The sequence below is a fragment of the Leuciscus leuciscus genome (genome assembly GCF_965113295.1).
Source record: "Leuciscus leuciscus genome assembly, chromosome: 13".
NCBI classification, from domain to species: Eukaryota; Metazoa; Chordata; class Actinopteri; order Cypriniformes; family Leuciscidae; genus Leuciscus; species Leuciscus leuciscus.
Genome location: NC_138737.1, coordinates 18,727,347 through 18,752,715, shown reverse-complemented (window position 1 = coordinate 18,752,715; position 25,369 = coordinate 18,727,347). Strand labels below are relative to the sequence as shown.

General features: G+C 36.1%; 2 protein-coding genes across 16 annotated transcripts; both read left to right on the top strand.

Moving 5' to 3' along the window:
- The first annotated feature begins 145 nt into the window (after nt 1-145).
- Nucleotides 146-5,039, top strand: LOC309512450 (Rieske domain-containing protein-like). 3 transcript variants are annotated; one of them, XR_014211029.1, is made up of 6 exons: nt 147-495; nt 886-1,094; nt 1,570-1,604; nt 1,707-2,013; nt 2,505-2,601; nt 4,833-5,039. XR_014211029.1 is itself a non-coding variant. In XM_082188061.1 (5 exons), the coding sequence occupies exons 1-4, from the start codon at nt 488-490 to the stop codon at nt 1,986-1,988; spliced, it is 534 nt and encodes a 177-aa protein (XP_082044187.1). In that variant the 5' UTR covers nt 146-487; the 3' UTR covers nt 1,989-2,013; nt 4,833-5,039. The 3 variants fall into 3 exon arrangements, 2 of the variants coding, with proteins under 2 accessions (XP_082044187.1, XP_082044186.1); XM_082188061.1 differs by lacking the exon at nt 2,505-2,601 and having other exon boundaries at nt 146-495; XM_082188060.1 differs by lacking the exon at nt 4,833-5,039 and having other exon boundaries at nt 2,505-3,782.
- A 2,123-nt stretch (nt 5,040-7,162) lies between these two features.
- On the top strand, nt 7,163-23,442 carry LOC309512428 (uncharacterized protein). 13 transcript variants are annotated; one of them, XM_082188010.1, is made up of 15 exons: nt 7,163-7,795; nt 10,033-10,359; nt 16,899-16,946; nt 17,370-17,405; nt 18,042-18,167; nt 18,201-18,272; nt 18,345-18,599; nt 18,856-18,894; nt 20,192-20,272; nt 20,398-20,490; nt 20,588-20,695; nt 20,885-20,929; nt 22,692-22,736; nt 22,843-22,933; nt 23,043-23,442. In XM_082188010.1, exons 1-14 carry the CDS (start codon nt 7,751-7,753, stop codon nt 22,921-22,923), a joined length of 1,401 nt encoding a protein of 466 aa, XP_082044136.1. In that variant the 5' UTR covers nt 7,163-7,750; the 3' UTR covers nt 22,924-22,933; nt 23,043-23,442. The 13 variants fall into 13 exon arrangements, with proteins under 13 accessions (XP_082044136.1, XP_082044134.1, XP_082044135.1 ...); XM_082188008.1 differs by having other exon boundaries at nt 7,166-7,795; nt 18,042-18,272; XM_082188003.1 differs by having other exon boundaries at nt 7,168-7,795; nt 18,201-18,599.
- The last annotated feature ends 1,927 nt before the right edge of the window (nt 23,443-25,369 follow it).

Genomic DNA, 25,369 nt, shown 5'->3' with positions numbered 1-25,369 from the left:
CAACTATTGCTATCAATTTAAGCGTTTTAAAATTACAGCACCATCTATTATGTCGTTCATAATTTCTATATAAATAATTTAAATGACTATATAAGATCTTCGTTAAAAAAAAAAAAAAAAAAAAAAAACTCTCATATGGTCTAAACTCTTATTTTGAAACGCAAAAGCTGGATATGACCGGAAATGATCCACGGTTTCGTTTCGTGGATTCGTCTTTTACATATTCGTTAATAGAAATCGCTTATTTTGAAAATTATACAAGCAACAAATAGAGACATATGTCAAAGTAGATTATCACATGTTGAGATTAAATTTTAAATACTCGTTTGGATGCTTAAACAGTTACGCACAATATCTGTGTGATCTGGCTACCTGCATTCTTCACATTTGACAAAGTTAAGGAGAGTTTACTGATATTAAAACTACCACAGGATCTCATAAAATGTAAACAATCGGGCCGATGGAGAGAGTAAACGTCATTTGAGCCATGTCGTCGTAAGTAACTGTTACCGTAATTTTAACTTGTACGTCCTCGTAGAAATCGAAATGACAACTTTTAACCAGTTGGGCATCTCCAAAGTCACGTGTCAATGCACGCACGAGCGCAAAGCACGAACCAATGAATAAATAATAGATTTAAAAGAATTCCTGATGTATGAGTTGTGGCTTTGCAAAACCCCATAATGCTTTATGGCGCCAGAGAAAGAATCATGATCTGCCCATTCTCGGTACTTTTTGGTACTAGTTCACCCCCGAAATGACAGTTCTGCCATTATTTACTCAATTATTTCACTTGAATAGAGATTGTAATTTAAGATTGTTCATCACATAGTCATAGCACTATTGTGTGTTTTTTATTTATTTTATTGTATTATTATTGTACAGTTCTAACGATGTGTCGAAGAGTGCAGAAAAAGTGTGGGGGGAAAACATGAGCTCTGATGAAGAGGTGGCGGCTGCATCCAGACCTTATTTTATAGGGAAGAAAGAAAACGTCATTCAAGCCAGACGAGTGCTGAAGTCAGTTGGTGGAAGAGATGTTCTAGTGATGTACCACCAGGGGGACTTCTATGCTATTGATGCACGTTGCTACCGTAAGCTTCTGCATGCTACCATGAAATCAAAATGTACAATTATTGTTTGTTCGGGATTATATTTCTTAAATGATTTATTGTTAGAGGGCATCATTTGTGCCCTTGTAAACTTTAATCAGAATAACGTCCCTTTCTTGCTATGACATCTCTTCTTTGATTACGTGTTTACTGGCATGAAGGCGGGACAACCTGTCACTCACATGAGATCACAGCAATAGCAAACCACAACCATCCAATCAATTCAGGATGGACAAAATCGAGTACCGCCCTACATGTTATTCCAATCCCATATCATTTTCTTTACCTTAACCTCACCATACTCAAATAGTGTTTCATTCTTTTATTTACTCAGATTTTATACAGATTGAAGGCCATGCGCGTCCTCCCACCCTCATTCATATTTGACATTATCAGACATATTATGTTTACATTACACTGCTTTTATGCTTTCCATTATGCTTTTATTTTGTTGCAGACTCTGGAGGTCCACTTCAGGAAGGAGATATAGAGGTGGGTTGTTGTAAAGCCTTTCATCAGGCAATTTCTCTTCCTATTTATATCTGTATGCCACAAATCTGCTTCAACTTTAAATTTTCTCTTTTGCCACTGAAGGACTTTGATGGACGGCCATGCATAGTGTGCCCATGGCATAAGTATAAAATTACATTAGATGAGGGTGAGGGTCTCTATCAGGCAGTGGACCCTTCTGTGAAGCCTCTGAAACCAACTTGGTGCTCTAAAGGCATTAAACAAAGGATCCACACAGTGACGGAGTCTAATGGAGACGTGTTCCTCACCTTAAACAACTCACCAGGGGCCATTGACTCTGATTACTATCAAACTGAGAAATATAGAGACACCATCTTGAAAGAAGGCCGGAAGAAAACAAACTGACCTCACAGGAAGAGACATGAGATGGGTGAGTGTCTGCTCTGATCAGCTGAAGGCTTTGAATGTGTTTTCATCTATCACTGCTGGAAAATCTAGTTAAGTTGTTTTAAGATGGTCTAGCTTGTCTATGCTGTTCATTAGCTCAAGTTGACTGCAGTCAGCATGTTTCAAAAACCAGCTTGACCACCTTGGTATGGTAGTCTACCAACTATAAACTAGTTACAGTGTCCCAGAACACAGCTAACAGTTCAGTTGTTCAGTCTTTCCAGCAGGGGTGTCAGATTCAGTCTCTGATCTTAAAGTCCTTTTTAAAACTGGTCTGGGAGTTTTTCTAATGCACTCTGGTGCTTTCCAAGTACTTTTTAAGTGTTCTTGCTTAATGGACAGTTTATTTATTTATCTTTTGATAGAATTTTCATAAATGCTTAAATGATGTAAAAAAATATAGAGATATCATTAAATCACAGTATCAGATCACTTGTATGCAATCTCATGGAATTCCTTGCTTTTATTCCTCAGATTTTCTTTTGGTTTGGTGACAGGTGCACAGACAGAAAAAGACATTTAGTGGAAGAGACACCTAAAAAAGTTTCTTTCCCAAGGGGGATTTTCGCTGGTTTTTTAATTTTTTTTATGGAAAGGTTTCATGGATGTTGAAGGTTCTTCTTGGAAGCATAGATGCCAAAAAAGAACAATTATTTTTAGGAGTAATGTTAATGAAAAGTAGATATACTGTAGCTCATAACTGTAAATATAAAAGTAAATACAGCTCATAACTGTTTATTCATGTGTTACTTTTTGTTATTAACCAAATTTAAATAATGTCAAGACATCATCAATTCTTCTTTCAAAATGTGTTTAGTCTCACCCTGATTCACTGGGGTAAGCCTTTTACAAGTGTTTATATTTCACATACGTCACTCGCCTGTAGGTACCCTTATGAAAAGAAAATATATTTCCCAATAAATGAATGATCAATATATTAAATTATATATTATTATATATATATATAATTATATATTGTGTTAATATATTACAATATATTGAATATTACATAAGGAAATTCCACTTTTTATATATTGAAAAATATGTGACAATATATTTACTAATATATCATAATGCATGTCATTTTATATTCAGTATAACACTTCATAATATATAGATGTATTCTTGTATATATGATCAGAGATGGTACTGCATGTATAATATAATATTGCAGATATATTTACTCATGCATTATAAACAAACATATATAGAGAAATATATAATGTAATATATTTCTTATATATTTTAATTATTTACATTATTAATGTTCCATATTTTCAAGCTAATAAACAAAAGCACAAGCACACCTGCATGTTTTAAAGTATTTAGCCAAGAGACTATCACTGTGCTGAGGAGTGCACAGCCATTACTAATATAGTACTAATATAGTAATTATAGTCATGATGATATTAGGCCAAGTCAACTGAACCACAGGCTCTATACTCTGCAGCACAATGGTAACCCCAAAAACTCAGACATACCAGAAAACCTTTTAAATTCCAAAATAATTGAACACTAACAGATCTCCCCTATATTAATATTGAGCAAAACACATCAAATAACACTTAATTTTAACATTTTCTCTCTCTTAAGAGAGAAGCAAAGCATGCTGGGAACCAGAAAACTGTTGTAACTCATTCCATGAATGTGTGTGTGTATATATATAAATGTGTGTGAACATACATTCACATTTATATGGGAACATGTATGTGCAATATATACACAATAAAGAATACAACTTTATGAATATTACATGTAATGCTATTTTTGTCTTCATTTATAATAAATATTTTATTTATACATATATTATTGATGCATATATTGCAGTATATTGAAAAATGTATGCACTAGTTTCCCCATGGAAATGTATTATGTAATATATCGCATTATATTTTGCAGTATATTTCCATATATTTTTGTTCCGTAAAGGTTTAATCTCTCTCTCTTTGGCCAGAATATCAGATATTTTAAAAAATGCAACGCTTGACCATATAAGACTGGGAATCGTCTTGATAACTTTTGTAACGTCATTAATTTAAAAATACCTGTGTTCCCAATATTGCACTTGTGCCCAGATGACATCATTCTTGAATTTCCATATCCATCCACAACAGAGCCGAAACACAACCAAAACAATGTTCTTTCGCAAAATGCATGCAGTTTTGTTTTTAACCGCTAGAGGGCCAAAATACGTAGTGTAACATTTAAATAAAGAATATCAACAGTACTTGCTTAGATTCTGGTTTCAGTACCTTTAATTAATATTTTTCGATTTGTGAACAGGAGGGCGGTCTTAGGAGCTAGTGGGGGTTCGATGTAAGTGCTGTCTACTGAGTTAGGGTTAGTGATGACAGTTTGTGAAGGTGGGGTGAGTCAGGGGGTCAAAGGTGACTTGAAAAAAATGAGGAACCAATGATGGATGTGAACGTGGGTGTTTGAATGAGAGAAAGGGGTTCGTAATAGTGTAAATAGGAGTGGTTAAGTTAGCCTTGGGGGTGGCAGAGTGCTTATGTAGATAACATTCCACAGCAACACCATTTACCAAATTAGATCTGTAGTTAAATTACAAAATAGGATAAAAAGCAGAAAGTAATTTCTTTTCTATTAAGCAGGTTTGATGAAAGGAAATCTCACCCAGTGAATAGATGCACATTATAGAACTCAGTATTTTTTTATTTGTTCATGTTTTAAGAACATCCAGTAATGCTAGCAACTTAAACTCACCTTAAAATAAATGCATAGCCTACTTTTTTGTTTAACCCAAAGACTGCAAGTTTAAACAAACTTTTCTTCAATCCTCAGGGGGTAACGCATGTAAAATGACACCGCTGCAATTTAGGCTTCACTCTTCAGGGGTCGAAGGCTTCAAGATGTAACCTTTTACTCCTGCCACTCATGCAGAAGCTTGCTGTGAAGACCAGGTTTCCGTAACAAATTACCTGTTTAAAAATGTCTAAATGACCATGCAAGGCAATACTGTAAGTGGTACAGATAAACACAAAAGATAAATATATATATATATATATATATATATATATATATATATATATATATTGATATTGAATGTGATACTTCATTCCTTAAAATGAGAACATATGCCCTAAATACAGCTCTAAATATCTTTTGATGAGCGTTTGAATTCATTGTTGAGAAATAAAATTGTGTTCTTTCATTAACCTGAGAAGTGATGATTTGGAAAGCAATATTCTAGTATTTGTTATTAGTTCAGATGTGATTTTGTCTACATTCTTTGCTATTTCCTGTTTTTAGATTTGATATTGCAAATTTTTAAAAGTGGGTGTTTAGAGAGAAGAAAAAAGTCTTGTTTAAATAAACCATCTTGCTTTAAAATCTTGTTTCAATGTTTAAATGAAACCGATATAACAAAATATTATTTGTCATGGCCCAAATGTATAAAGTACGTAAAGTTTTTAACCTTTGACTGAATCCTTATCTGTCTTGATCTATAAAGCCCCAAGTAATGGCATTCAGTTCCCAGCTGTACCTATGAAAACAATCTACTGATTCCAACAAAGTTTCTAGACAAAACTTCCATTTTCAGTTCACTAAACCAGGCTGTCTTTATTTTCAAATGAACATGTTGGTCATCTACACAGTTTAAAGGGATAGTTGGCCCAAAAATTTAATTAGCCCATGATTTACTCACCCTCAAGTCATCCTAGGCATATGACATTCTTCTTTCAGACAAATACAATCGGAGTTCTATTTAAACATGCCCTGGCTCTTCCAAGCTTTACAATGGCAGTGAATCGACGTTTCTGTTTTGAAGTCTATAAAAGTGCATCCATCCATGATCAAATTAATCCACATGGCTCTGGAGGGTTAAATAAAGGCCTTCTGAAGTGAAGACATATGATGTAAGATGTAGGAGTATCGTAAGCTTTGACGCCTCTCGCGGTTCAAACAAACAGGGCTGGGCATCAAGCTCCTCCGACATTTCTCTTTAAAAATTGTCGTTTTAGACTTCTAATTTGTGACTGGTGTTTTGTTTTGCTCTTTCCTCTGCGCTTCCGAGTTCGTCAATACGTCATGCCATGCGTCAGGTCAAGGGTTACTCTTTCACCGTAAATCGATGCTTATGGCTGTCTGCCGGAAGCTAGTTATTTTAGTCGATAAAGTTTTAAATATGGATATTTTTATTACTAGAAAGCATCGCTTCACTTCAGAAGGCCTTTATTAACCCCCGGAGCCGTGTGGAGCACTTTTATGATGGATAGATGGACAAAACAGAAACGGCCATTCACTGCCATTATAAAGCATGGAAGAGCCAGGACATTTTTTTTTATATATAACTTTGATTGTTTTTGTCTGAAAGAAGAATGCCATATACACCTAGGATGACTTGAGGGTGAGTAAATCATGGGATCATTTTCATTTTTGGGTGAACTAACCCTTTAAATGACTGACAAGATAGATCACGTCAACCATTTCTTTTTAGTCATTCATGTCAGAAAAATTAGGTTGCAGTTGGCATAAAATGTTTATCACTTTACAGTTGAGTATCTACAACACAGTATGTAAAATGAAATGTGTATGATTTCCACATCTGTCATACAGTTAGTATGTATGGATGCTCTGTTTTACTTTTACCAGGTCTGCCAGTTATGTAACTCAACCTATCACAGCTCAACTCTAGTTCTTCAGGCACGTGCTTTCTCTGCAAGGGGTATTTGAATGAATGCGTGTGTGTGTATGGTGGCTGGAAGAAGAGAGCAGGAATGTGTGTATATTCCAGACTGGAAACTTTGTGCATTGGCTCCATCTAAGATTTTCATGTGTAGATAAACCAGAATCTTAATCACGTTTGTTTGCTAAACTTATGGGTTATAGTACACATGTATTTGTATTTATAGGCCTAATTAAAAACAAATAGTCAGTTGCATATATTCACACTATATTCGTGCTGAATATATGCAATTATTACAATAATGTAGGAATGTGGAAGAGTCTTGATAAATAAGTAAAGCACAGACCTTCCTACTATAGCCTATTTCAAACCATTTTCAATCTTATAGTGGAATAACGGGTAACACTATTTTACAGTGTCCTTGTTATACATTACACTACTATAATAATAATAAATTATGCATATTCTAATTAGCCTACATGCAATAGTGTTGGGTGTAATGTATTACTGAGTAATTAATTACCGTAATTTGATTACTTTTCCAATGAAAAGTAAAGTAAGGAATAACTATTTTTCTGTAATTTAATTACAGTTTCTTCTGATGTAATTGCATTAAATACTATATAAACTATATAACAATTTTATATAAAACAATAGTGAATTCAACATCAAAATCGTATGTCTAATGTTATGTATGTTGTCTTTGTACTTAAAAACATGTATAATTAGGCTACACTGTAACTGGACACCTAAAAATAAAAGTGTAACCGAGAAACGTTAAAACGTCGAATCGGAGTTGGCAAAAAAAAATGTTATGCAACCTTGCAAAGAGCTGTGGGGTCTGCCCACTTCATGTCATGATGATCATGAAGACTGATGTGTAGGTGCGTGGACTTCCCCCTATAGGCAGACAGAGATGAAAAAAACAACGCGCCTTTAAATAGAACCATATTGTCATTCTGACTGCTGTTATCTGACTGCAACAGTGGCGACGGATCCGCTCGTCGCCTCACCGAACAAATACACTTTATATTCTTTCATACAGTAGGCTATATTCTAGGCTATAGTAAACATGCCTAGCAAGAGAAAGAAGAACAAACGCCGAATGAGAAGAGTGGTGAGTACATTTACTTTCACACTTGTCTTTATTCAGAGTCCTGCAAGCAAATTATGATGTTATTTTTATAGCGTCCAAACTGATCCCTGTTTTCTAGTTTGATCTGGGAGCTTTACTTGGGCTTTACATTGTTTTTAAATAAACGATAGCATAATTCATTTTTAGAGTTTCTCCAATTATGTTGTTTATTTAGCATATTATTACTATCGTTGCCTACTAGAGGAGTTACATTTAGTAAGATGACGACATAGGTTTATCATTTTCTGTTCTCAGACCATTGGTTCATGTCCATATGAAGAATTAGTTGGTTTAGATTTTTTTTCTGACATTAATTTACTTTTAGTTGATTATTTGAACTGTCGATACATGCAACACATCGAGCGGGGGTATATTTTATAGTAGGGGGTGTGTCCCATATAGGAACCAGTAGAGATGCAGCCGAATTGCTCACATCCCACTTTATCTCTAATAATAATAGATAGATAGATAGATAGATAGATAGATAGATAGATAGATAGATAGATAGATAGATAGATATGCAAATATTTTAAGTGTGATTTTTTTTTTTTTTTTTTTTTTTTTTGGTCTACTTTAGGGATAACTAAAGTAGACCAACAGGTTATTAATAAACATATTGTCCTGGACATTTTTTTTTTTTTTTGCTTGGATTGTGTATTAGAATTATAATTTTCAGATTTGATTGCCCCTTCTACACTTTGCCTGATAATAATAATACCAGAATCATAATTAATATCTGTTTCACATATAGAGTGTTATTGGTTTGTTTTGTGGTCCTTTTTTCTTTGTTCTGTGCAACAAACCAAATCATGCCTTTTGACTCCACCCCCAAAAACTTATAAGGACTTTGTTGATTTTGGCATATCCCTTGGGCCAGTCTGATTCCAAACATGGTTGAAGGCACATTCCTACAAAGACAGTTGGTCCAGAGACCACCACAATTATTATTAATAATAAAAAAAAAAAAAAAAAAATGTATCGATTGGTTTTGTCCCATTATGACTGTCCCGTTATAAATCCATTGATTTTTAATAAGTGTATTTTTGAAAGGTGATTTAGTTTACATTCTGTCATTGCAAAGGAATGTTGCACAATATTGACCATGCCTCACCACTCTAAGACATATTTGTCCTCTGTGACCAGTGACATAATGAAATACACACAGTTTGTGCATCTGAACACTGAACTCTTTGTTTGAATTTTACAGCAGTTTTTTTTTAAGTGCATATCATTAAAATCTCACCCTTTTCATTCTGCTTAGCTGAACATGTAACCGATTAATGCTCAGTTGCTGTCCCAAAAGTTGCAGTCATATCAACTGAAATGCCTTTCACACAAGTACAGAAATAGAGGGGTATCTATTATCTCTCTAGCTGTTAAGCTCTCCCCCCCAAGATACAGCTGGTCCTAAACAGGGCACATTTCACTGTCTCTAATCATGCAGTCAAATAAGAAATGGTGAGTACTGGGGGGTGAGCGCATTCCAACACTCTGTTTGTTGCTTGCCAGCACTTCAAAACAGAAGAAACGTCTTTTTAAAGTCAGCTGCCAGGGCCAATTAATTCAATTTTTGCAGCTGTAGGCTCATGCAAATGCATCTTTCAGGTTTTTTTCTGTTTGCGTTAGAATGAACAACCTAAAATGTGCTTTTTTCCTAAACACCTCCTCTGTTCCCCCAAACGCCAGACTGTTTATTCTGTTATGCTGGCCTGTTTCATGAACTTGGGCCCAAGTTTTGCCTGATTTGGCTTTGTCAGTGCTGATGCTGATCTTCACACATGGTTGCATAATTTGGCCTTAACTGTGCTGGCAACTGTACACCCCATACGTGCACAATGGGTGCTTAAATTCTTTTGAGGCCTATGTAAACCGCACTGGCCAGCCCCTGCTTTTGGATAATGAAGCTGTGAGTGTGATTATAATGCGATTATGGTTCCATTATGATGCGATTAGCATTTTTGTCTGTTCTGTTTAGCCCCATCCAGAGCTCCGAGGGGTGCTGACTCTTTCAGCTCGCTTGACTAGACATGTCAGAATCAATTGGATTCAGCCATTTTTTGCCATTACACAGCCAACTTTTGTTAACTTATGTAAGCTCTCAGGGAAGTCGTTAAACCCTGTCTAATACCATTATGTGCTCAACTGAACTAAAGATAAAAATAAATAGGTTCTGATTTCAAATCTCAACTATTTCTCATTACTTCATTTGTTTTGAGCAGCAGGCCCAGAGAAGGGCCCTGGAGGAACAATATGCCTCTTCTGGAAAGGGAACCCCAGGAGTGTGTGCTGTCTCTGCCCCAGTTCCTGCAAGGGTTCCAGTTGCTAAAACTCCAGAGAGTCCTGTTTCGGTTCCAATTCCCCTGGCGGTTATCGCTCCAGTTGATGTTCCCGCTAAAGTTCCTCCTGCAGAACCGGTTGTGTTAGAGGTCCCAGTAACGGATGCTGTTAAAGACGAAGTGGACCTAGGACAAAGCCTAGTGGGACCCCCTGCAGAAGAGCCAGCTGTTATTGAGGAAGATGAAAGTGTCACCGTTCCAGTATCAGAGGTAATGTGAATGTGAACCGCCTTTTTTGAGGTTAATTATATTTGATAATTATTAAGTGCACAGAGAAATTCGTGGGAATTAGCAATCATTACAGTGGACTCAAGGAGTATGTAATTCATCATGCAGATGTTACTGTTGTGACCAATATTAAAGTATGGGCCTGATAGTAATGGCTTCTTACAGCCTGGATGGAATATGGGGGTGTGGTCACGTATGCAATGTAGGGGGGTGAATATATTAGTAAGTGAACATAGTGTACAGCATGCCTGGAGCCACAGCAGACTGTTCCAAACTGCTGTTTTATTGAAAATGAGATCATAAGCTTTTCTGAATCCTGCTTCCTTTTTAGGAACAGTATTTAAACTTGTTGTCATTGAACACTAGTTGGTTCAGTAGGATTTTAACTGGTGGCCTGTGTTGAATATTTGAGATTAGATATCCACACATACTGTGTCTGTAGAGACTCTGCTGTATGTGAGCAGGGCTCCCGATAAGGGGGGACAACTAGACCTTTTGTCCTGGGCACAGGCTTGAGGTGGGGCCTATAAAGCGATTGCAGTTTCAACCGAAGGGGACAAGGGAACACGATTCAACCAATGAAACCCCGGAAAGTAATTGTGCTGAGTAGAATGATGATGAAGTTTTTGTACCAAGCCCAGCAATTACGTAAAAGTCATGTTTACCGTTTTTCTGCGAATTTCCGTGACTAAAATCAAGTCGATGCCATAGGAATCCACTCAATCAGGAATTTCACGTGGGGGCAAATATTTCCCCATCTACATTTTGCAACAGTTTCAAGTTGGTCGCATTCATTTTTCCTCTTTGACCAACAGAAAGCTGCTTGGTTTAAAAATGTGACTTCTGTTTGAGTTGAGTGTGCATCATTGCTACATTATTAACAATGGACAATGGACAACATTTACTGAAGTGACTGCAACTGCTAACAGGCTTGCACTTTTACACTGACAGATTTTCTGCTGCATAAACAGAGCTGCACCTCTTAAATAAAGAGATTTTAGCATTACTACATTGCATATTTTCTTTGATAATGGCCATAAATGAGTGCCACTGAGAATTATTAAAAACTTGATGCTCATGAAATCCAATTTACCTGAGGAGTGGAACCACATTTATTTTCAAATAGAAGTCTAATCTAACCGAACCCAAACTGCAAATGTAGACAGAAAGTCCTTTTTTATCGGTTCATCACGCTGTTCCATTATTATATGTTGCTTTATACAAGCCTGTATTGTAAAATATAAATATTTAAAAGTATATTATTTTATAAATTAAATGCATTATATTAATATATGTTTTATATATCAAATACATTCTTTTAAAATGCATTTTCAACATGTTTACTTATAAGTTAAGAAAGTTCTGCTTAACATGTCTCTACTTTCTATGTTGCATCTGTGATGGCTCATGTGCGAAGTGTGACATCAGCAGATGTCTGTTTTCTGACATTATTGTGCATACATACATGTACAAATATGCAAGCTGACACTCTCCCCAAACAAAACCTTAATATATAGTCACTCCTCAACCTCCTGCGCCTCACCCTCCCCCCCTGTTTTTTGAAGAGAAGCCAAGCCCTTAAAGCCCACCCTTCTTTTCCTGTGAGCTCTGCTTCAGCCTCTCCTCTCCCTTCACAGACATCACAAGTGCTTGGGTTGGACATCCACACACTGAGAGTGGCACAGGGCAGGGCGAGTGAGAAAGACACATACCCTTGCAGTGAGTGTCAGGTTAAGGTCTGAGTTTTTACTGGAGTGTCAGGTCTGTGTCGCCATGGGGCTCATTCTCAGTTGGCTTCGAGGCCCTCGGGAGCCCTTTGACTTGCTGGATGTCTCTGTGGAAACGCAGGTGAGCTCCCACCTCAATGGATGGAGGCTTGTTGAAGGGAAGTTTAGCTGAGGGAGAAAGAACATTTTGTACTGTCTGTGTCAACCCCCCCGCCTCCCCCCTCCCCCCTTCTAGCTTTTTTTCTCTTTGTATTTTTGTAGGGGCCATGTGGGTGTTGCATTGGCTGGTGTGTTATACATTGTGGAGGAGGAGCTTAAATATTTTATGTGAGTTTTTCTGAATGCACATTGGTGGGTGGAGTCGAGGAATGTGCTTAGGTTGGGTACATGGCCTAGTCATGCATGCTAATGAGGGGTTGTGGCACGTTTTTCTTATTTGGTGATAAATTGTTGAGTGTAGGGATTGCCTAGTAAAATTAGATCTGTAAAAGCAATTTTTTTGTTATTAATCATTTGCATTTTTTAAATTTTTTTATTATTGTTATTTAATCTGTTGAAGAAAGAGAATGTGAAACATATCTGACTGAGGGCTCATTTATAACCACGTGCACACATGGTCAGCTCTGAGGAGGCGTGGTGGCCAACAGAATCTCCATTGTCTTTTTTAACAACAATCTTTGTGACAACAGTTGTATGTGTTACTGTGTAAGTCTTTGTGTGGTTTACACAATACTTTTAAGTTAAATGTCATTCTGCAGATGGGGAATCTATGATGTGAGCATACATTAAATGCTTTACCATGGTTATTATAGTTTTGAGTTTAATTCAGTTTTATCTAATTTAGTTTTAATTTTCCCTCTGTCACCCTCTGTTGGTTTTATTTTTTTCATAGTTTTGTAGTATTTTTTAGGGGTGCCAGAGTTAATGCCGTAACACATTCTCAGCTGAGTCTAGTGTTATTGCTGTCTAGTGGCATTTTCATGCTTATTTTTATGCATATTTTATGCATGAAACTAAACAAAAATACATTACTCACTTGCATTTAGTTATGTATTGGTGCATTTAGATATGCATTTAGTAGCTTTTATTTCGATTTCAGTTAAGAAGTTTTTATTTAGTTTTCGTTAATACACTGTCAAGTCAAGTTTATTTGTATAGCACTTTTCACAATACAGATTGTATCAAAGCAGCTTCACAGTATTAAATTAAAATAAAACAACAAAGTTTGTTTCAAGAGGAATTTATTGATTGATAAAATTAAATTAAATATCCCCAAAATATCCCCAACTGAGCAAGCCAAAGGCAACAGTGGCAAGGAACCGAAAAACTCCATCAAGTGACCTAATGGAGAAAAAAAACCTTGGGAGAACTCAGGCTCAGTCGGGGGCCAGTTCTCCTCTGGCATTTATGAGCTAGAGGCCGGATTGTAGTTTGAACTGTAGGATTATATGAATGCCTGGCTGAAGAAATGCGACTTTAATCTAGTTTTAAACTGGGAGAGCGAGTCTGAGCAACGAACAGTATCAGGAAGACTATTCCAGAGTTTTGGAGCCAAATGTGAAAACGCTCTCCCTCCTTTGGTGGTTCTGGATATCCTAGGTATGACCAAAAGCCTTGAATTTAGTGATCTTAAAGAGCGCGATGGATTATAGGGCGATAGAAGATCCGTTAAATAGACTGGAGCTAAGCCGTTTAGGGCTTTATAAGTCAGTAGCAATACCTTGTAATTAATACGGAACTTTATAGGTAACCAATGCAATGATGATGATAAAATCGGTGTTATATGATCATATTTTCTTGATCTCGTAAGAACTCTAGCGGCGGCACTGTGCTCTATTTATATTTATATCTCAAAAATTGTTTATATGAAATAATGTAATATGTGTATATGTAATAGATTAAACTATATAGAACACTTTTTGTGACTTAAATGTTTGCAGTGGCATTGAAAGATTTGCACAACTGCATTCATTTTCATCCATTTTTGCTCATTGTTCTTCAATTTTAGCCAGTCTCATTACAACCTTAAAGAGGTACTTCACTGGCAAAATGGGCTTTCAATAAGACTTGGCTGCCTATACAGTAGAAAATCGATTTAAAAAGAACATTCAAATCAGTGCTACCTGACTAGAGAAAAATGGCAGTGGTATTCCCTTTTGCCAAATAGGTAGAAAAACTTCAACATCCATAATGCACTGGGCATGTTGCTTTCCAAGGCCACTCCCACCAGTCTACTATGGATACGCTTACCAGAGTCAAATACCGCCTTGCTTTTGTAGAAAATACTCCTCAGCAAACTTTTAGTCATAATGGTGTCGACTTGTACCTTGTACCTAAAAAACTACAGATCTGTCTGTTCCGACCAACCCACTGAAGGAAAACACTGTTGCGTACAAGAAAGAAACTATTGCCATAGTGTTCCATTGTACTATAATGCTGTTTAAAGAGTAGACAAAGTACGATACAATTTTCAGTGATAAACCTACCCTTACAAAAACTGTTCTGTTAACAACCCTTTTTTTTTCGATAATCCGACTGTTTGTGGGCAGGGATTAAAAAATGCGGAAGTACAATTCTGTAGTTTTTCACGAAAGCCCTGGAGTTTTGCGTCACCCGAGCCGGCAGATTTTTTAAACGTGAAATTCTGTCCAGGTAAAACAAAGAATGAGTAAACATTGTTCATTTACATACACTACTGACATTGTAACAATCCAAAGCGGGTTGAAAATCGGCAAATTCATACTTTAAGTGAGGCCCACGAAAAGAGAAACTTTATTTCCATATGCTGATACGTATGGAAGCCACACAAGAAAAGAAAAGTCATAATTATGACTTTGGTAAAAGTCATAATTATGACATAAAAGTCTAAGTGATGACTTTTTTACCCTTAAATGTAAGAGAATTTTATATTATTGCGACAGGTAAAGATCCATCCATGTCTCTAAAGACCCGTAACGTAATAATGATTGGTGAAAGATTCATGGCCAATCATACATATTCGGGTCTTTAGGGGGCCGGATCTATATCTAACATGGATGGATCTCTACCTGTCCCAATAATATAAAATTCTCTTGATATTAGAGTAACAATTACAGTTACAGAAGAGTCAAATAAAGCTTTGTTACCTTTTGGAGCTTGGAAGGGTTCAGTTTGAGTAGATGTTTTATACCATCATCACTGTACTCATCAGAGCTCATTTCCCAGTACATTCAGCATCTGGCTCATATTTGCCATCTCAAACATATTTTCAAAACTATCATTTTCAACATCTTCAAAATCAATATTTTGATCGCTGACAGCTTCTTCACCAGATCCACCATCTAGTGACAGTGACACTAATATTTGATTGTGTTCAGTACAAAAGAAAGAACACAATAAATCTGGGGCTCTGTGGAAGCAAAAGAAGTGAATGATGGAGAGATGAGATAAATGTTAGAGAACTTACAGACACGTACATGACCCTACTTTACCACAGAGTTTAATAAATATGAAATGTTTTAGACACAATCCATCCGGTTTAGAAAATGCTGCAAAATCTTCTTTCGTTAAGGCCTTCAGATCCATCTTTGCATCGTTAGAAAAGTCCTGTCCATTCGTTTTATCTCGCACTCGCCGATGCACTCCGGTCCTGTGTGCTGATAGGGGGAGAAACACGAGTATAGACACACGCTACTGCTTGATTTACTCAGTGTTGACCTAAATAAGGAAGTTCTCCAAGAGAAAGGCATGTTTGCTCCATTGTTTATTACCTAAACATGACGTTTGTAGGCCGTTTTAATTAGGATACACACATTTATCCTGCACCTCTTTGGATGAAATTAGAAGACTCTGCAGTAAATTGCTGATGATACTTCCTATTCTTTTGTTTATATGAGTGAAACGTCACTTCTTAATTGTGTATCAGACAATTTAATTGAATTGCACTTCTTCAGTTATCAAAGATTCAATTATAGTTGTGCAGAAAAAATATACTTACCTTGTCGTTAGTGACCCATACAATGTTTTGTAAAAAATGAATAGGAAAACAGGCATTCTTTTATATTATTAATTTTTTATATAATTTTTTATATATTGTTTATAATGAATTGATTGAGGAATACTAAGAAGGTTGATGTCAAACTTTAAAAAATGAATGAGGAGGAGAGTGAATGACGTCCAGGGTCACTAGACCCAAGGTATGTGTTTAAGGGTTAATGTCATAAATATGACTACTTAGTATCTCATAATTATGAGATTAGAATTGAATGTCATAAAATGCCTTTTAATTCATTATTTAGGATATTCATAATTATGATTTCCCAAACATGACTTCCATAGAAACATGCACTGTACAGTTGCATACATTTCAAATCAAAACAGTGGGAGAACTCAGGACAGTCTGGCACACTTTGTTTCTTAAATTTGCCATGGAAGATTTTGTTCTGCTACCACAGGGGACGTTTGAATCACATGGAGCACTGTGTATGTAGAGCGCATCAATATTAAACCTTATTCAATATTTCAACAACACGGCATATGTTGTACTCACATGTTACACTTTTCTCTGCAATAAACATGCATAATTAACATATAGCATTGTAAATTATCCCCCTGTTTCTCACCATATGGTAGTGTCACTTCGTCTAAAAAAATGTTTGGTTAGAAAGTCTTGTTGGAACTGACATCTCAAGTATTATTATCTTCATTATTAAGTATTATAATATAGTTTAAGATACTTTATTGCAGACAATTGTAACACAATTAATCTTTAGTGTTATGTGGAGCTTTACATTTTGTTATTACTGTCTTTTTCAGACCATATCATCTATAGTTGAGCCAGTGTCCAGCCCTGCAGAAACTGAGGTATGGTAATATGCTATATCCCATCAGTCCTCAGCAATTCAACCAGTGTATATCTATCAACACCTTTGCCTTTGGCCATTCGCACTAATGGGCTGGTAAAGGTGTTTTTCCTAATTACTAGGCCTCCAGCGCCACACCTTACCTTTCAGGGTGCATTTATGTGCTTTTTCTCATAACTTTGCTTTATGAGGTGTAAAGAAAGCCACATATTTTTTTTTTTTTTTTTTTTTTACTAATAAAGACACTAGCTTTACACAAATATCCATGCATATAGAATGCATAATATAAATGAGGCTTTGTATTGGGTTAGAAATTTAAATGATGTTTTTGAATTAAGTATTAAAGGAATTTACTAAAGGAATCTGTTCTTTCTTTTTTTTTTTTTTTTTATACTATGACCTTTTCAAAACATGCTATTCACAGATCCAGTTTGAGGACACTACAGCTGTAGCCACAGAGGTATATATATGTGATGATAATCATTCTTTGTTGGTGTCATACTATATTTTTTTGACTACCAGAAAGCAAAATTAAAATGTTCCTTTATTAACAAAATGTTATTAAATCAATAGAAATGCTTCAAGGATTGTAAGGGCTTTGCTAAATACATTTATGTTGTGTTCAACAAATTATCTTACACTACCATTCAAAAGTTTGGGTTCAGTAATACTTTTATTCAGCAAGAATGTTTTAAATTGATCAAAAGAGACAGTAAATACTTTTAAATTGTTACAAAAAATCCATTTCAAATGAAATAAACATTAATAAGAAATGTTTCTTAAGCACCAAATTAGCAAATGATTTCTGAAGGATCACAGGAATAAATTGCATGTTAAAAAATAGGCCTATAAAAACAGTCAGTTTAAATCTTAATATTTAACAATATTACTGTTTTTACGGGGGGGGGGGGGGTCAAATAAATGCGGCCTTACTGAACATAAGAGACTTCTTTTAAAAACTACTTTTTAATGGTAGTGTAAAACCTTGATGTATTGTACTATTTAAAGTACAAGAATTGTAAACATGTGACCATTGAGCTTGTTTGTACATTATGTATTGCATGTTTTCTTGTCTTTATATGATGTTCTGGTACAGACGTATGTTTTACCTCAACTTGTCGAGACGGTTGACACCGAGCGTGAAGTTGAAGCTGAGCTTCCTGCTAAGGATCCTGTGGTAGAGGTGCCAGTGCCAGTGCCAGCTAAGGATCCTGTGGTAGAGGTGCCAGTGCCAGCTAAGGATCCTGTGGTAGAGGTGCCAGTGCCAGTGCCAGCTAAGGATCCTGTGGTAGAGGTGCCAGTGCCAGCTAAGGATCCTGTGGTAGATGTGCCAGTGCCAGTGCCAGCTAAGGATCCTGTGGTAGAGGTGCCAGTGCCAGCTAAGGATCCTGGGGTAGAGGTGCCAGTGCCAGCTAAGGATCCTGTGGTAGAGGTGCCAGTGCCAGAGGAGACTGAGGTGACTACAGCTGAAACTGTTGCTGCAGTTGAAACTGTGACAGAAACAGTTGTAACCGAAGTTGAGCCTGTTGCCGACGTCGCAGTGGAAGTCGACGGGCGTGTTGTCGGGGTCGTGGGAGAGCCTGCCATCGAAGCTGAAGCCATAACTGTTGAAACTGAGCCTGCTGAAGTCCACAGACTCGCAGAAGTCACGGAGGTGCCTGACACAATACATCTTCATGGCACATTGCAATGGACTCTTTGCATGAGTTAATTTGCATGCACAACAGGTGACTTTGTCTTGTCAGTTCTGTGCACTTGTTTGGATAATTGGGCATGACATGAGCCTCACTCTTCCCATTCTTTTTTTTAATTCCCTTGGACAGTTCGGTCCATGATTTTCAGGCACACTAAACTAACTAGTGCTAGAAAATAGCAATTTTTTAAATATGATTTCTCCTCCTTTCCTACAGGATGTACATGTTGAGCCTGAACCAGAAGAGTTTCCAGTGGTAAGTTCATTTGATTTGATTTTAGTCTCTTTTTTTTCTTTTTTTTTGCTCTTTTTTTTTCATTTTTGGGAATAGTTCAGCCAAAAATATTGAAAATTCTGTCATTGTTAACTGTGAGGAACCAGAAGTGGGGGCGGTTTCAGAATCCATTTACGGGAAGTTTATTAAACAAAGACAAATCCACAGTATGGATTAAAAGTGTCTGCAAAATGAATAAACGTAAATGTAAATCCAAACAGTGAGACAGAGCGGCATAGTCGACGAGGCAGGCAAAAGTCCAGTAACATGTGGAACAGTCCAACCAGGCAAACAAAACAGAACATTAATCCACAAAACAGGCACAAAGGTAATGGAACGAGAATCAAAACAGCAGGCAATGAAAACGCTTGGTAAGGCAGTGTGAAAACTGGCAATACTTCAGATTGAATTCAGGCAAGGCAAGGCTTTAAAGGCCCCCTGAAATCAAAATGTATATGTTAGCCTTAAGGTTATGAATAAGTTGGTGTGTTCCAAAACAATGACAAAATTCGCATTTAGGAGATATAAGCGTTCAAAACTTCTTATTTTCCAGTATAAAGGCGTTCTTATTTTCCAGTATAAATATCAATGTCAGAAAAATAAACTTAATTCAAAGGTAAACCGATTATTTTTCTGACCCCATTGGCAGATATTTTTTCTTGTTTTAAGCAAAAACTCACTTCATTTTGATACATTTGAAATAAAAAATAACATTGGGTGTCATTTTGCTTCTTAAGTAAATGCATTTTTGCACATTTGCAGTGTAGGGCTTTCTTTCTTCTATGGAACACAAACACAGATGTATCTCAGTTTTTGTGTCTGCATAATAAAAGTCAGAGGGGCTCAATGTTGTTGACAAAAAAACAGCTAAAACATTCTTCAAAATATCTTAATTTGAAACAAGAAAGTCATACCTGTATAACTTTCTTTCTTCTGTGGGACATAAAAGCAGATGTGTATCATTGTTTTTGTCCATAAAGTTAAAGTCAAAGGGGCCTATGTTTTTTTGGACCACATTGACTTTTACTGTATGGACAAAAAGCATTCCTCTGAACATTTTTCTAAATATCTTATTTTCTGTTCTGCTGAAGAAAGTCAGTCAGATAGCTTTGGAACAACTAACATGATGATGATTAAAAATGCCAGATTTTTTTAACTATCCATAAAGTAAAACGTTCCTTTGTAGTGGTGAAGAATTCACTTCAAGAACATTGCACTTCAATAACATTTGCAATGCATGCCAAGGGGCATAAAAAATAACTTGCATTCCTTTCATTAGGAAGCTGCAGTACCTACAGAAGCTTTAGTGGAACCAGAGCCTGAGCAGAAGCATCACACACTCCCATTGGAGGAACCTACGGTATAAAACTACTTTTTATTAACTCCTTTTGTGGGATCATCTCAAGCATTTCTGCTCAAAATCCTTTTAGATTGAAGTTTAATTTTAAACATGGTCTTTTGCCCTCGGGTTTTCACATGCTGAAGCCTTTGGTCGAGTCCACTAGTGACCCCATCGCTGAAGAATTTGTTGTGAACGAGACAGTCGTAGCTGTTGCCACAACTGTCGCAGAGGAACAGGTGAGCAGTTGGACACACCTACAATGTGCACATCAGGCGTTAAATTCTATTACCTACTTGGATGGCTCTAAATAGAAAATATGGCCTTTTCCCATAGATTCCTGAAACAACAACAGATGCCCCTGAGGTTCCATCAGAGACACTGGCAGAAACGATTCCTGCTCCTGAGCCTCTGCCTGTACCTGTAGCAAAGGAGATTATACAAGTGAGCTTTTAACTTTTAAAATGGTTAACATGCCTGCACATACACAAACACACACACACATAAATATATATATATATATATATATATATATATATATATATATATATATATATATAATTTGAAGCTTTTTGTATTTTAGTGTTCTCTGACTATAAAATTCAACATATACTGTGTATATATACATTTCAGGCTCAAGATGAATTCATGGCACGAGTAGAAACTGAATCCATAAAGGTATTCTTCCCTCAGTAGTTATATTTTTGTTGTTTAAAAAAAAAAAAAAATATATATATATATGTATGTGTGTGTGTGTTTGTGTGTGTGTAAAGTTTGGGATCTGTAAGAATTTTTTTTTAAGTAAAAACAGAAATATTGTGAAATATTATAAAAATTATATTTGAATATATTTTATAATGTAATTTATTCAGCATCATTACTCCAGTCTTCAGTGTCACATGATCCTTCAGAAATCATTCTAATATGCTGATTTGGTGTTCAAGAAACAAATCATGAAACTTGTTATTAGCTAATAGCAATGTTGAAAGTGGTTGTGCTGCTTAATAATTTTGGGGAACCCCTGATATTTTTAGTTTCAGGATTTTTAGTTTCAGAAAGTTCAAAAGAACAGCATTTATATGAAATAGGAATCTTCTGTAACATTATAAACTTCTTTACTGTCATTTTCGGTCAATTGAACGTATCCTTGCTGAATAAAACTATTAATTTCTTTAAAAGAAAATAAATTGTTTTACTGGCCCCACACATATGAATGTTAGTGTGCATAATTTGAAGATGAAAATTTAAAAACAAGTTGAAGAACAAAAGACCTGGGCCCGTATTCATAAAGATTCTAAGAATCCTCTAAGAAAACTCTTAATTTAGCTTAAAAACTTTTATGTAGGAGTCTTAGCTTAAAAGCGATTCGGGACCGATCTGAGAGCAACTCTGAGTAAGGAAAAGACAAAAACTTTCATCTTAGTAAGGAGGCGGGGTTGACCCCGTTGCTATGTATGACACAATCTTTTGAAGACTGTGATTGGTTGGTTGTCCAAGAAAAAAAAAAAAGTGATTTTAAGTATAGGGTCTATTCTAAGCCTTCACTTTGAAATTACATGCGTAATTTTTTCCTATTTGACCGTTCTCACACACACACACACACACACACACACACACACACACACACACACACACACACACACACACACATTATATATGTGTATATAAATCCTTTTTTTTTTTTTTTACCATGCAGTTAATTTCCTATAAGGTATTTGATTGGAAAGAGTGGAACATTTTTTATCATTCTAAGCCAATTACACTGATTTGCTGGCATGTCTATTTAAGTGGTGGTTTGAATGTTGGTTTGAATGTTGGTTTTAATGTATCAAACATGGAATTTTCCCAGTTGCCAAATATCGTAATGTAGTGATTACTTTCATTTCTGGCGCTATGGCATTTCTGTGCTGTTTCGGAGATGTTAGCGTGTCTCTAATAAGATCAGTCACAAACATGATCCCTGCACGATCTAATCTATAGCGTCTTATTACCTCACTGTTATTCATTGTCTGCAACACATTTCTTCTCCCTCTTCGTCTTTCTGCCATTTTCACCTCTGCTAAAGAAACTCTTAAGCCTCTTAAAAGTCCTCGTCCATGCTCCTAACAATTTTGACCTTAAGACCTCTTTTAAGGGTTAAGATGCTTTCTGAATTACTTTTTTCTTTACTAGGATTTTTTCTTTAATTTTAAGAGTAAACGCCCACATTTCTAAGAATTTTCTTAGAATTTTGTCACTAGGAGCTACTCTTTGCATTAAGATTCTTTATGAATACGGGCCCTGAATATTAGGGGAGAGAATTTTCCTAATGAGCTCAAAGGACATTATTGAATGCAATCACTCTAAACTGCTGATAAACATAATTTGAAGCTTTTTGTATTTTAGTGTTCTCTGACTATAAAATTCAACATATACTGTGTATATATATTATACATTTCAGGCTCAAGATGAATTCATGGCACAAGTAGAAACTGAAACCATAAAGGTATTCTTCCCTCAGTAGTTATCTTTTTGTTGTTTAAAATACTATGTTACCACCACTACCAATACATAGTATTTGTTTTAGTTAATGTTGTTTCTTATTTACATAGGACTTGGCAGTGACTGGTAGCCTAACTGTGGAAGCCATCAATGGATGTCTGGGAGCTACTGAAGTTGCAATTGAAGGTTAAAATGCCTATGGTGAGAATGAGAAGCTCTTAAATAATTTGAATCAATTTAAACATTAACGAATGAAATAAGGTTCATGAACCAAGGGAACAATAAAACATCTGTTGTCTTTGTTTTACAGTTGGCTGAAACATCATGAAACATTGCAAAGTGCCTTAATGTGCTGATCGTCATCGAAAATATGACAAGGTTGTGTGGCTGTTCTTCGCTGGTGGAGTTTTTCCGAGCTTCTAATATTCTTCAGTTTCCATATGCATGTACAGTAGATTTGCAGGTGTTATACATTGCATACTTAGTAAAGTAAAATGAAGGGGTGTTGCAAATTTCTATGTTACTTGGATAATTTTGTAATGGAGAATGAATACTAGTTGTATTTGTTTAATTTGATAAAGCGATTTGGAATGGAGTGCTTCCTCAATAGAGCACAATTTCATACTATACCATTACCACATCTTCTGTGCCCCCTCAACCATTCACATGTGCCTTTCTCCAAATGACAAATAAAGGGAGTTTGAAAAACGTTTTGTCTCCCCCAAAAATTGTTGTATGCATTTAGAATGAAAATACAGATTAAATGTCATTGAAACTGTATGGGATGCAAAATCTTGATTTATAAAGTGAAGCAAAATAACCCTTGAGCAACTGGGGATTCACTTTAGTTTATCTATCAGGGCAATACATTTTAAAGACACATTATCCTATTATTAAGGTAAATTAATGAAAACTGCCCATTTATAAGAGTAATGACAATGATGTGCAAGAGGGCCCATGGTAAACTTTTCCCAACTGTCATTTGAAGTGAAATCCACTCAATCACCTCTATTTCATGTTAAATAATGTTTGAAATGTAAATAGAATTCATAGAATTATTAAAGAAAAACTCAATGAATAATAATAATAATTTGATTGTTAAACAAAAACACCAGCAAAAACAAGGGGGACATTTTGGTGGAAAGTTACCAGTAGCCTATTAAAATTCTTCATGGAGACATTTAAGGTTAATTTTAGAGTATGGATTGGAGCAGCAGCAATTCCAGTTCCCGCTAGTGATGAATAGGTCAGGAACGATTCGTTCACTTTAATATGACTCGGGACTACCGAGTTGTCTCTTTTAGAGTGATTCGTTCATTTTGTGTTTACTGCGAATGCGCAACATCTTATGGTTTCTGTAAAGGAAACCGAAATTATTAGTTTATCTCGAGTCTTCAGGTTCGGGTCCGACTCCGAGTCTTTCATTCTTCCTGTCAGTCCCATAGAGACTATGCTGTCAGTACCGGAAATGATAAATGATTTGTTCATCTCTCGAATTTTCGGGTTTGGGTCCGAGTCTTTCGTTCTCCCTGTCATTCCCATAGAAACTATGCAATCAGTAGTCTACCGGAAAGAGAAATGTTCACCTTCTGGTCTGATTCTTCTGAGTCTTTAGGCATGTTTGAGATGCGCCTTAAAGTAGGTGAGAGTAGCCTACATCACATAACCCATATCGCACTGTCAGAGAGTTTTACTGTCTATTATTGCACCGCGAGGAGGCGAAGATCGAGGAGTGAGGAAGCTTCCTGAGGTGTCATTCCGGGGATCAAGTATCATGCGGAAGTGTTTTATCGACTATAAACGTGTAACGCTACGTTCTCCTCCCTCTTCACATCGGTCACAATCATTTTAATTTATACTTTACTTTTGCAGTTAATATAAACCACACATCTCACATATTTCAACAGGGTATCTTGCTTTATTATTATTATTTATTATACATTTCTTAAATAACCAAACTAAAACAACATAAGGGCAGATCTTTTAAGCGCTGGTGATGACGCTGTCACTTCAAGTGATCAAGTATTCCAATGTATAAAAAAGCTTTCATTAAATTCCTCCGTCCTCATTTTCTTACCTTGCAGCCTTCCCTCGCATCCTACAGGGGGTGGAGTTGAGACACGAGGAAAGGAAGCGAGGAAAGGAAACGAGGATGCACAATGCACAAATAAGAATTGAGAAGCACCCCCGGTGTCCTGACATTAGGCTTGTCTGAGATGCGCCTAGCCTCGCCTGAAATGTATGCGAGAGTAGGCGGCTGCAGTGAGGCGAGGAGTGAAAAAAGCGCAGGAAAGACGGTCAGTTCTCTCTCCTCGCAGTGGATCTGACACCTGTGAGATCAAAGATGGATAGCGCGGGATTCACGCTCGTGCACAGTGTGGCTAATAAACTGGATGTAATTTAAGTTCTATTGCTTTTATTTGAAAATAATTATAATGAACAAGACACCCATTTAATAACATACCAAAGTGTTTATCAATCATTTTTACTTTAAGTACAGACATGTTTTATATTTGTATAAATATGACAACAATCAAATAACCCATAGATCACACTGTCAGAGAGTTTGGGAATACTAGCACATAATTTATACACATAAAAACATGAAATCAGAGTTTTAAAATCAAACAGTTTAAA